Below are 13,472 nucleotides of genomic sequence, written 5' to 3' on the forward strand. Positions count from 1 at the left end.
GTTAGTCTCTAAGGTGCCACAAGTACTCCTTTTTTTTTTAAAAAAAAAATGGTAAGCTGGAGGGTCAGCCCTATAGACCTCTCTGGACTAGTCAGAGAGCAGGAAGCTATCTTGGGCTACCAACCATTCCCAGGGCAATTCCTGAGAGACCTCTCTGTTATGCCTAGAATATAATTGCTGCCAGAACAAATGAAAGCAAATAGTTCAGTACTGCATTTCAGACTTTTTTCTGGCTCCAGACTCTTGGCTGCAAGGTGCAATGGGATAACAAACTTGCTTTCAATAGATGCGATTTTACATAGTTAAAATTGTATTTGATCACTAAGAAGGAACTGTATTTTTTTTCCTGCAGCGCTTTTTTGTCCTGGATAATGGAATGTTGAAGTATTCAAAGTCACCAATTGATGTAAGTAAAACTGAAGGCCATTCTTAAATTTTGATTGAAAGCTTCACCTGCTATGTGATTAAACCTCATTGCTCTATGGATTCTTAAAGGGACACAAACTTGCAGATCATGGCTGATGGGCTCAAAATGGGTAGTGCTGCTTCCATGGAAGACTTCTGTGTGTGCTCTGCATGGATTTAGGATGGATGGGGAAGATGCAGAGCTGAGTGTGGGAGGGGGTAATGGTGGGGACCACTGCTCTTCCACAACATAGTCTCTTCACTGACTCACTGGGGCTATCCTGGTGAACTGATGTTGACTGGGTCAGCATTAATTTGCATAGCTTTCCACTTTGCTCAGTGATCTACCCCAAAAGAGCAGGTTGAGCTGGTGACCAGGAACACCTTTGAAGAATGGCTCATGGAGGAGCAAGGGTGGTGGCTGTAGGAGGCACTGCAGAGGCTTTTGCTCAGATGAACCTAACCACCAATGAATTCATCACGATATATGAGTTTCCAGGCCTAAAACCTCTCTCCTAAAGGGAGAGTGGCAGGGAAACTCTGCAAGTGCAAACTAGAAGTTTCCAAAAAGAAAAGGAGTACCCGTGGCACCTTAGAGACTAACAAATTTATTAGAGCATAAGCTTTCGTGAGCTACAGCTCACTTCATCGGATGAAGTGAGCTGTAGCTCACGAAAGCTTATGCTCTAATAAATTTGTTAGTCTCTAAGGTGCCACGGGTACTCCTTTTCTTTTTGCGAATACAGACTAACACGGCTGCTACTCTGAAACCTAGAAGTTTCCAGTACCCTACATGGGAAAGGAAGATGTGGTCCGTAGTTATCTGCATTGCTCATTTATATCTATGGTATCGGGTACCTCTGGATTTATTATACTACTAATGATCAAATCCAGCTTGCCTAATTCATACAAGTGTCCCCATTTAAATCAGTCATGGGCATGAAAAAAATATGTAATTAAGGCTATCAGGATTTGGCCCTCTATCAGATATTTGCCATAGCAGAGGTATCTAATATGTTTACCATATTTTTGGGTTTACTGTTGTAGCTGATGTACAGTTACAGTATGATGGGTGAAAAAATTAGGCCTACATCTGTGACCATTATAATGAAACCATGCCCATACTCTTGTAGCCATGTTTTATAAAGATTATGCAAGTTTATTGTATTGATAATCTTTCTGCATTTAGTCAAGACTGTGTTCTATAGCTTTTTTTAAAAAATGTAATACACTGTGGACTCTCCCATTTCTTGTAACTTAACCAAATTTTTCAGACAAAATTCTGCCCTCAGATTCACTGTGCATTTTTGACTGACTGTCTGTTTTCCATTGGGAGATACACACATGGACAGAGAATAGGTTATTAGTCGAGCTCTATCCCAGAGCAGAACTCCGCCTGTCCTGACTTTTATGAAAGTACAGAATAGATTAATTAAAGAGTTATGTATTTAATGAAGGGCCTTGACTGATCAGATGGATGTAATTTTTAACTCTTTAATTTGTTGTCTATTCTGTACAAAATCAAAATGGATCATTCTAAATTTAGTTACTGTGGTGAGTCATCAAGGCTGTTTATAGGAACTGATTCTGGAGTGAACTCTTCTTGGGGAGTAGGGCCCTCTTTTTCTCAAAACAAACCTAGTGTGCCATCTGATGAGTACTGTTTTCTCTTGTTTTAGACTAAAATCTTCCCTAAAACAGGAAACAACTACATCAGTATTATTTCAGTGAGAGACAATAAAGCATTTGATGTTACCAGTCTCTTAACATGTCTTCTAATTTCAGATTCAGAAGGGCAAGGTACATGGAAGCATTGATGTTGGCTTATCAGTTATGTCAATTAAAAAGAAAGCTCGTAGAATAGACCTTGATACAGAAGAGCATATCTACCACCTGAAAGTGAGTAGTGTTGCAACAAGTTTTTCTTCTCTTTTCATTCACAAGGGAAATGCTTTAAATAGTAGCTATAAAGGATGAGGGAAACAGGATATCTTTATGAACAGATAATTGACAGTGTCCCTTCTTTTAGGTGAAGTCCCAGGATTCATTTGATGCATGGGTATCAAAACTGCGCCACCACAGATTGTACCGTCAGAATGAGATTGTAAGATCACCAAGGGATGCCAGCTTTCACATATTCCCTTCAGCCTCTACAACAGAGTCTTCACCAGCTGCTAATGTTGCTGTGTTAGATGGAAAGGTATACAGCATCCCTTATATGGAAACTAATCTTGAAGTTAGTGTAATACTTACAGCGGGCTGGGTTCCCTAGTGGACACAGGTGGTGGATTCTAGTTACAAAGCTGGTGTAATCAGCCATGGAAAAATCATCAAAGTAGGTAACACTGGCCAGCAAGCATCTGTGGGTATGTAGCTGAAAGGTTCATTGATTCAGTACATCCTTGCTGCAGCCTTCATCAGTGGGTTTCCTATAGAGATCCCATTAGAGCGCTAAGCTTCCCTAAAACAATTTACACTACCCTGAGCCAGCAGGGGTTAATTTAGCTCTTTATTGTTTGATAATGTTCTTCTTAGCAAACAATTATTTTTCAAGCTGATGCTCAGGAAGTTTTTTTTCCAGGGGACCTGTTTGGTATTCTAGTGTGCTGTTCTGAAAAGATAATTCTCAAGGACTGAAAAGTTTGTTTCAAATATATCATTTAAATTCAGATATAGATTTTAATTTCTGATTTAAAAGTTAGTGTGAAGATTAGACCTGTCAGCAAAGTATGGATCGCACCAACATATTTTAAATTTTCTTGTGTTGTTTTAGGTTCCACAAAATAGCTTTCCATGGCAACCCCCCATACCATGTAGTAATAGCCTTCCTGCAACATATACTACTGGCCAAAGTAAAGTAGTAGCTTGGTTGCAGGATTCCGAGGAGATGGACAGATGTGCAGAAGGTAAGTCATTCTCTTTCATGTCTTTCTTTATAAGTGAGACTATTGATAATTATAAAAATAGTAAACAAAAAGGCTAAGATACTTCTTTAAGTTAATATAAAATGGCGCAATTAAAATAATAAGCTGGTAACATTTAAAACTGTTCATTGTGGTGGAGTATATTCTTTGTTTTCACATTTCTGGATGTCACATTTTAAATTCTATTTTTGATTGGTTAAAAAAAATGATGCCATTCCCCTTTTAGGGCCTAGTCCTGCTTCCATTGTCCTCAGTGGGACCAGCAGGTCCTCAGTACTACTGAAAATTGGGCCACTTATTTAGGTGCCTAAATGGGAATTTAGGTACCTAACATAGGTACTCAGGCTTGGAAATCTGGTCTCATTGTTTGTCTGAAAATTACAATGATCATAACTACTGGAGTAAATCTATTAAGATTCTTCATCTTTAAATACATGTACATGGCATACTTCCACTTTTTACTTGTTTCATTCACCTCCATCTCCAAAAATATGAAATATAATAAAATTTGGTAAGAAGAAGGGAATTCAGTCTTGTTTTATTATAGTTTGTTCTATGTCTTATTTTTTTGCCACCAAAATTATTTATTTAAACAGAATCAAATGGCTAGCAAAGTTAGCTGAGTGGAGAATCAAATGGCTGGCAGAATTAAGTATGCAGTGAGTAAAATCAGTGGCAAATAAAGTTGATTGGCAAAATAGCCACTAGGGACTATTTTCCAAATGGTGAAATAGGTTATCGGACTATGAGTAATGAATGTCAGATACCAAATAAAGATACTGAAAGAAAGCAGAATTTGGAGTGTTGTGAGAAAACATAAGCCTCAAACCCTGCAAACGCTTAAACATATACTTCCTTTTATGCACATGCACTAGTGTGTGCAGGGTTGGGGTAATAGTTGCAGAAATGCCTAGTGATCCTATTAACTACTGGGGCAGAGAAGATGGTGGCTTTATGCTGGTGGCAGAAGAAGAGGGTAGAGATCCAGCAAGTGGGTCTGAGGGCTAATTGCCTCCTCTGGTGCCTGTCTCCCTCCCTTTTGCAGAAAGATGAGGTTACCAATTGGTACATAATCCTTATTATAGAGTGGGGACTGCTTGAAAGAGCAAATTCCAGTCTTTGATTTCTTTGTAGTATTATAGTATAGACAATTGTGCTCTCTGCTGGTTTATGATACCAGAGTAAAAACTGTCTGTCAGTCAAAGTACTTAATATATTTTCCTTTTTATATGTATTAGATCTTGCACACTGCCAATCAAACCTCGTGGAACTTAGTAAGCTTCTTCAAAATTTAGAAATACTACAGAGGACTCAATCGGCACCAAGCTTCACAGACATGCAGGTAAAATGTATTTGAAAACCTGGTTTGTAGATGCTCTAGTCATTAAATGCCTCTGGGTTTGAAACATTTCCTACATATGGCACAGGATGTTGCATTTTAAAGCAGACTACTTTATGTTCTGGAATTTTAGTACTCCTCTGTTTAACAGGATAATTTAATAATGATTGCACCACATGTGTCAACCCCTCTTCCTCCCTCCCTCTCACCTGCCACGAAAAACATCTTATTGATATAAGGTCTTTTACTAATTTGAGGTAGATGGGATTACTCTTATGTCCTTTGCCAAATATATAACTTAATAAAAAAATATGCGGAGTGCTGTTATACTGCTGTATACAGTATGTTTAAGTAGCAGTGAAATTTAAGGGGACGGGAGACCCAAAACTGGAAGGTATCAAGCACCTCCCAAGTAGTGTTGAATGTTATCAGTGCCTGAGCACTCCAGACAAGTGGGAGTTCAGGGTGCTCAGCACCTTACATGATTGACTCAGTAATGTGGACAGTCACAAAGAGCTGAGAGTACTGATTCTGTTCCCACCAATCAGAGCTAGTTTGCCACTGATTTCAGTCGAAGCAGCAGCAGGCCCTAAATCATGAAGATTTCATTAATTTTTTTACTCAGTCCTTGCTCATGTAAAACTCCCATTAACTTCAGTGAGGGTGAAATCCAGGCCCATCTAAACTCAGTGGGGGTGTTTTCTAAACGTTTTTTGCCACTGAATTTTCTGGGGCCTGGATTTCGCCCTGGGAGTTTTCTCTGAGTAATGACAGTAAAAATCAATAAGAATGCAGGATTTTGCCCTAAATATTTTGTTTTGACAAATAAAATATACTTGGTAATTTTTTTAAATATACAGTTAGTTATGGTATAATGTTTGTCTCTAGTGCTTAGTGGTCTTGTTTTAATTATCCTGTGGCTAACTTTGTAGGTAGATCAACAGAGTGAGCACCAGAGTTTCTGTTCTGTCCTTACTCTCCTATATATTGATGTCTAACATTATGATTCTATACTAACTGCTGTCCTATCTGTGTCAACTTACAGTGCTTTGTTGCTTTTAACTATTTGTGTAATGTAGGCTAACTGTGTAGATATTTCAAAGAAAGACAAGCGGGTCACAAGACGATGGAGAACAAAAAGTGTCAGCAAAGATGCAAAAATACAACTTCAGGTACTGAATTCGTATTGTTTGCCTTTCCATTGTACTTTCAGATTAATTTATGTATATGAAAGCAATTGATTCAATGTGCTGATTATTTTATACCTGATGGTTTGATTTCAAGCCTGAGTTGGTTATTTAAACCCAAGATAAGATAGTGAGAAATATATTGATTTTACTCTCATTGGTATAAAGACATTGCCAATTACAGAAAGCTGGAGGGACTGAGTGCCAGTGTCACTTAGGGTACAAAGAAGGCAATATGTGTATAATGCTCAGCATATTAAGTATGTAGCTGCTATGGAGGGCAATTGGTCTGGAGGCACTGAGATAAAAACAGAAAGCAAGAATGGAATACACAACAAATGCAGCCCTCTTAGGCCATGTCTGCAGGGAGCTTTACCAGTGGGACTTTCCCCCCGAAAGTTCCCTAGTTGTAGAAAAGGCCATTCTGTGAATTCTTAGTTTTCATGACACAAATATACAAAGAATTCATCATCCGAGGGTAGAGCAGTGTCTCTTTCCTTGTAGTTGAAGCATAAGGCACTTATAAGAGATGGATTGTGTACTGAAATAAACACTTTACACTGGTATTTTAGTCAGCTCCACTATGCCTTCCTATGTTTTGTGTGAAACAACTGTGAATTTTGGGGCCTGATCCAAAGCCTATTTGTTGTAATTCTCCAGCAACAGGTAACAAAGACTGTGTTCAGCATTATATATCAATCAAAGTAACTTCTTATGTGTGGCTACATAAATGACTGTTAGATATTAATTCCTTAAAACAGCTTTTGCTCCATTTAAATACCCTGAAAGTAGTAAGAGTTTTGAAAAGCTTTGCTGTGTCCCCTAGAGTCAGTTAAGGAGCTCACTGTGATTCATTTGAAATGGATAGTCTGAAGCATAAAGTTAAATAATAAAGTGTAAACAGTTACTGTTTCCCGGCGTTAGTGATGTCTGTTCACCAGGTCTTCACTACACTACATATTCAAAATGGGTGACAGAGCTAAGCATATATTAGTATTAAGTCTGCATGAAAGTAGGATTCTGGTTGATTTACATTTCTAATTGCCGTGCTCTCAGAAGATAATTGTCATTTGAGGCCGTATGTTCCCCTGCTGCTGCACAGCACAGAGGCAGCAAAAGTGCAGGAGATAGGACTTAAAGGTCCCTAAAGGGGGAAGTGGAGCCAACTTCTCATCCATCACCTCACTCTTGGAGAAGCCCCTGTGCACAAAAATCACATGGGCTCTGTGAGTTCTGGAGCATGGGGTAGAGGCGCTATAAAGCAGCTACTGAATGTGGCATATTCTCTTCCAAAGCTAGCTAACTCGTTTTTCAGAGGGGATAACATATAGCCATCAGCAAGACATTTCAGTGGGCCGTGCTTCCAGGGAGTGGGACATGAGGGAGCAGTGTAGATGGATGTCCTTCTGTATGGAAGGCCTGAGACCTATAGGTATAGATCCACACTTAAAACAGCTCAAATATAAGATGCTGTGAGGGATTTTGTCCCCCACACTGGTATCACTGGATAAAGAAGCCCACAAGAGGGCAGGGGAAAATTCCCCCAGTGCAGGCTACTATAGTCCACCCTACGCTGGACCACTCACAAGCACAGGGGCATGCTGGGGGAAGAGCCGTGGTTGGAAGGGTCCATAGTGCACAACGCTGTGGTCATTCTGGCTTGTGTTGCAGTACCAGAGAGGCTGTCATAACTTGCAGCTGCCTCCTAGTCTGCTTTAGTTATGCTGAGGCCTGTTCCTATCCCAGAATCAAGAGGGCACACAAGTGATTTAAAGCACTGTTGCCTCTGTCTCCCTGAGATGTGCTTTCTGTGCTGCATCTCTTAGCAGCACAGCTCAGAATCTGACCCATCCTGTCCTGAAGACCACACTCTTTTTGTTCTTAGCATAGCCACATTGTTTCACCCTGGTCTACACGACAAACTTATGTCAGGCTCAGGCTCAGGCCTACATGGCTCAGGGGTGAGCGACGTAATTCTACCAGTCTAACCCCCCTGTATAGACAGCACTATGTCAATGGGTGGGCTTCTCCTGTCGACATAGCTACTGCATCTTGGAGAGAGAGAGAGTACCTACGCCGATGGGAGAAGCTCTTTCGTCAGATGGATAGCGTCTTCACTAAGCACTACAGTGGCGCAGCTACATCGGTGCAACACTATAAGTATCGAAAGGCTCTTCATCTTAAGAGGTGATTGCCTCAGAAACCCAGAGTTTTTAGGATAGTTTGTCCCTATTACGTTTTGCCTTAGGGAGGGGAATAGAACACTTGTGTGGGTCTGCTAATGGGACATTGAGTCTATCCCACTGCTGTATGCAGGATAGACTTTATTATTCATAAGCCGTCCCTAATAGATGGGTGTTTGATCTAGCCTTGAATATTTCCATTAAGTGGAATTCCAGTCTCCTTTGTCAGCTTGTTCCATTGCCTAACAATAGAAACACGTGGAAAAGGTCTTATTTTCTTTGTTGTAAAGATCAAACAACTTTTTTTTTTTTTTTTGAAAGAAGCAGTAATGCTTTTCAAAGTAGTCATATACCAGATCCATGAATTTGAGTGGCTTCGTACCTTTGGCTTTGTATCTTATAATAGTTGCTTGAAAATGTGGATCTAGGGCGTTGGTATTTAAATTGATACTGCTTCTATATAGCGTCAGTGGCAGAGTTGGAATTAGAATTGGGGTCCCAGATTCCTACTCCTTTGCTCATCCCTATAGACAATATGGACACTATCAAAATCTCTTCGAGATTTCTATGTACTGTGTTCTGCATCTGTTTTTGTAAATAACATTGCTTTTGTTGTATTCCTACTAACATATGTTTCTGGAATATTCACTCTAGCTATACATTAAAACACGTTTTTTTTCCTGTGACGGCAAGTCTTGCTGCTTGCTTTAGTTTCTCCGAATACGTTTTCATCAATTTATGTCCCAATCTCTCAAAGACTTCTACACGTGCTTAACTTCACGCACGCAAGTGGTCCCACTGACTACAATGAGCCTAATCTCATGAGTAAAGTTATGTATATGCATGTTTGCAGGATTGAAGACCTTTTTTGTTAAATTAACAGCCCAAACCTGCATACATTTACTTCAGAGACTAGCACTTAATCAGTGGGTATGCTTCTTGGATAAAGGGCTACAGGCCTGAGAAATGATGTTCAGAAACAGGCCATAAAGTACAAAATGTTCCAAGATTTGTCTAAATGAAATTATGTAACACAAAAGTTTGGTTGATCTACCTTTTGCCGTTCTGTTAACGGAACTTTTGTACAGGGAAGCTTGGTTTTTGTATTCTTTTTTCTGTGTTATGAGTAAAATGTAAATTTGTAATTCTCATGATAGGCTAAGGGTTTTCAGAAGAAAAAAAGATTGTGTTTAGTAACTGGAGTTCCATTTTTAGTGTTCTTTTTTAAAAGTTAAAAAATTAACTTTTTTTTTTAAGCTCATAATAAAATTGCAGGCTTGTTTTACTAATAAAAATTGTTTTAAAGATAGACAAAAATATTTATCTACATTCTCTATGCTAGGCCATCTTGAAGAGTTAGCTTGTTGTTATGAAGCTCTTAGCATAACAATAGAACCAAAGCAAAGTGACCCTTCCATCCCCAAAGACTACTTTGACTCCCCTTTTGATTAATATTACATGTTCTGGATTGCTACTGGGATTTCGTGTGTTATCTCACTTTGTAATGTATTCTTGAGGCCATATGAAGTCCGTCATTCACATTTTAGCCTGCGTGCAAAAAACAGCACATTTTCTTTATGAACCACAGTACGTGTATCTCACGTAACTAAATTATAAGAGGCTATTTCTGCCGGGACTTAGATCAGAGATTCTTTTGTACAGGATGGGGTTCTGCTATAGAACAAAGTCTCTGTTACACTCAGTACAATCTTTCTTACACTGAAGGAGATTTTTTTCCTACTGCTGGTGTTATAGAAAATGATGGCTGTGGCAATTACTACTCTGTAGGAGTAAAAATTTGATTAATAGGGTTTTTCCCCTTCCCAGTGTCATCAATGCTGCAATTAGAATCAACCAGTCTGTATTAGAAGCAGCTATCTTCCCATGCACATCACTTTATAACATACCAGCTGAACTTTACTGAGCTCAAGGAGTTGAGGATTTGAATTAATTCTCGAACAGGGTGTCCTATACATATGTATAGCAGTGTTCACAGGCCACCAATCTGGATTGTTGTTGTTCTTTTTGTTTTATTATTTCAAACAATTATCTGGTGCCCAGGCTATATTTTGAGTACATAAAAGTGTATAGTTCTAAAAATATCCCAGTGCCCGAAATGGGAGGAGATGTATGGAGGAATGTATGTGTATGTATTCTTTTCTTTTACATGGACAATGGGAATTGTGCATGAGGAGAAAATACATTTTTAGGCAAGAAATCAGATTTTCTAGTCTTATAAAATGTTGAGATTTCTCAAAATGGCATTACTTGCAGGTAAATGTGAAAGGAGAATGTTTTGTGACAGGCATGCAGCTATACTCCATTGAAAAATTACTTCCTTGACTTTATGTCAACAGTATGAATTTTAAAAAGTCATTTAGAGTCAGTTAAAAGGTGAACCTGGGCATAAATTTTTTCAGTATCAGGGATTCAGAAGTGCAAATAAAAAATATGTAACAGGGTATACCAGGCATTTGATGTCCCTTGCCTTGGCGCATCCTGCCCTTCTGGGGAAAAAGAGAAGCGCGTTTAGACCTCCCGGAGCTGTTGAGAGACATCACCCAGGATCAGCTGCTTGTGGAACCACTGAGAATTGGTCCTCCAGCAGCTAAAAAGGCCGGAACTGTGTGGAAGCCAATCAGGGCCCAGCAGGCAAGATAAAAAGGGCTGACTGCATCCTCCTCTTGGAAGCTGTTTGGGTAGGCTGGGACAGGGGAGAAAGAATCTCCCCTCCCTTAACTGAAAAAAGCTTAGTCTAGTCAGAGGCCTACCTATGACCAATCATTTTATGATTGACTCAGTAGAAGACTGTGGTGTTTTACTTTTGTGGAATTTAAAGCCTAGGTGGCCATCTTGAATTGGACATCAATTGACTTCAGGGAGCTTGCCTTGTGAAATGCCCCAGTGGCTCAAATGAATCTGTGACAGTGTATTTGTTAGAAAAAAATCATTTTCATTGCTTTTGCTTCACCTGAGGTAATTTAAGTTGTTCTGAACAGCCGCAATAGAACTGAAATGAACGGAAATTTTGTACTGCATCATTCATTAACATGAAGAAGGAGGAATTAGAGGTTGAGGAGCTTAGTGGCTGGATAGAGGGAAACTGAACAAATAAACGTGGAGAAGGAAATCAAAGAGAGCTAGAACTGTCCATAGAGAAATGTTTAGATTGACAAACAACCTCTCAAGTATACACTTGTACATTCCATGATTCTGCTGCATAAGCTTCTAGTTTACAAACCATAATGCATGTACACAAACAGAATTAAATGCTCTCTATAAAATTCATATAATAGATGGTCAGATGTCCCAAAATATTAAGTTTTTATTTTGTGTTTTCTGCCATTCCATAGCATCATTTTGTTTTGCTAGCCCATAATTGCATTATGACTATGAAAAAATGTTAATGGAATTTATTTTTCAGCATTAGTGAGTATGTATTAGACTAACTACTCTGCAGATAATTTTAGCAAAATAACTAGCTATTTAAGCCCCAGGCATACATGCATGAGAACATCTGAAGTTAGTGAAATTAAAATCCAGTTAAAGACTTCCCCTCTCCCTTCTCTGATCATTTTTCATCTTCCTATGTCCCATCTTCCCTGCCCCTCTCTTTTTCTATTCCCGTCTCTTCTCCCCTTCACTGTCAGGAAGGGCCAGCGCTGAAGGGCCAGTTCAGCACAACACGACGCCGGCAGAGACTAGCAGCAGCTGTGGCTACAACAGTGAGTGGATTTAAAATCAAGGGATAGTTTTAAAGACGGGAAGCTGTACAACTTGAATATGTAATAACAATACTGAGAACATCACCTGCACTTCCTACAGGTGTCCTCATTACCCACTTTTGGGTAGGCCATTTGTGAATGATGAAGTCAACCCTGACGCGTGAAAATAAATTTCATGAGCTTGGGTCTCATATCACTTACACCAGGTGTATATCAGTGTAACCCCATTGTCTTGAAAGGAATTACTTCTTCTTTATACCAGTATAAGTGATATTAGAATCAGGCCCTGTTCCCTCAGTATTTATGGCATATTCTGTATACATATACAATATAAATAATAAAAAAGCAACCATAAATTTCAAAGATGTAATCCCATCAAAGAATTCTGAAAACAGCACACACCAAGAAAGCAGAAGTGAGGTGGCTTGTTATTAAGCCCAGCATGAAATTTCCTTGTGTTATGCTGTTGCATATCTTAATAATATAAGGCAAGCTTTTTTCATTTGAAACACTTTTTGTTTACATTCCATAATCCCCAAAAGTCATATTACTACCACTAGTATCTCTGTTTCATTTTGTTTGTCATATGACTGCTTCACACAAAATATGGGGTTGGGAAATGGAAATGAGAGCTACTAACTGGACAAAGTTCAGGGACCCTCCCACCCCGCAGGATCCTAGAGCCCGGGCTCCAGCCTGAGCCCAGACACTTACATTGCAATTAAACAACCAAGCACCAAGAGTCAGTCAGCAGGTTCGGGAAAGCCATGGGTTTTTAATTGCTGAGTAGACATAGCTTAAGTATGGCAGCTGCTCACCCCAACGGTAGTCATGACACGGAAGCTGCTGTTTGTGCAGACTGGGGAATACAGCACTGTATCAGTTACACTTGGGTCACTTGTGGAGGGTTCTCTTCCCAACCCTATGGGCTAGGAACATCTTACCTTTGACAATAAAAGCTTAGATTCTGCGAAAGCTGATAGTACTTGCCCAGGAAGGATGACTGTTCATGCTGGCTGAGTGGTTATTTCAAGCCTTGGGTTAAAGTAAATAAAGAAAATGTGGATAGATTTGAAGTTATGTTTAGCAGAATGAGGAAAATTGTAGATAGGTGGGAGAAGGCAAAGAGAAAAAGTAGAATACATGATAAACACAACAGCAATGACCAAGAACAAATATGTGCTCAGTTATGAGGGGAATTGGAGAGGAAGGTGTAGGATGGTAATGATGAAAAACATAAGGAAAAGTTTAATCAGTATTTCTTTGTCTGTTGTGAGCCAAGGTGGATGAAAGATGTGGTTTAATGTGGGTTTTTTTCATCTGTTGTTGAGAGTAACTTGGAAACTCTGCTGAAGGAAACAAACAGAGTTCATGTCAATCAGCTGTTTCCTTATTTCTGACTGCTGTATAGTGTTCTCTCAAGCAGTCAGCAAAGTGTCTACTTATTTTTTTCATGTAAATGGGTATTTCCTGCAAAGCGTGTGATTATAAATGCTTGTAAAAATGCAAATGCTGATTCTAGGAGACATTTTAAAATGTTATTTACTCAGGAAGCCTCATTTCAGATGCATTATCTGGTTTTCAACAGGGTCCTGTTTTTATATCTAGTTTTTCAGCCTGACCAGTTGAAGTACAAGGCTCTAGAGTTGGGGTTCTGAACTTGCGGGTCATGAAGAGATCCAGTGAGATTGCTACTTTTCCTTTCTTTC

General features: G+C 39.3%; 1 protein-coding gene across 14 annotated transcripts in view; it reads left to right on the plus strand.

The window, feature by feature from the left end:
- The window catches only part of OSBPL6 (oxysterol binding protein like 6), a 213,892-nt gene that overhangs the window by 141,950 nt on the left and 58,470 nt on the right, over window positions 1–13,472 (plus strand). For 6 of the 14 annotated variants that reach the window (XM_038422141.2, XM_038422143.2, XM_043505398.1 and 3 more), the window contains 7 exons: window positions 353–406; window positions 2,191–2,304; window positions 2,435–2,605; window positions 3,179–3,311; window positions 4,568–4,671; window positions 5,748–5,840; window positions 11,689–11,763. In XM_038422141.2, coding sequence (XP_038278069.1) covers window positions 353–406; window positions 2,191–2,304; window positions 2,435–2,605; window positions 3,179–3,311; window positions 4,568–4,671; window positions 5,748–5,840; window positions 11,689–11,763 — 744 coding nt within the window. The remainder of the gene's footprint in view (window positions 1–352; window positions 407–2,190; window positions 2,305–2,434; window positions 2,606–3,178; window positions 3,312–4,567; window positions 4,672–5,747; window positions 5,841–11,688; window positions 11,764–13,472) is intronic. The other 8 variants (XM_038422152.2, XM_038422145.2, XM_038422146.2 and 5 more) reach the window with 2 other exon arrangements.

Source organism: Dermochelys coriacea, chromosome 11 (assembly GCF_009764565.3).
Source record: "Dermochelys coriacea isolate rDerCor1 chromosome 11, rDerCor1.pri.v4, whole genome shotgun sequence".
NCBI classification, from domain to species: Eukaryota; Metazoa; Chordata; order Testudines; family Dermochelyidae; genus Dermochelys; species Dermochelys coriacea.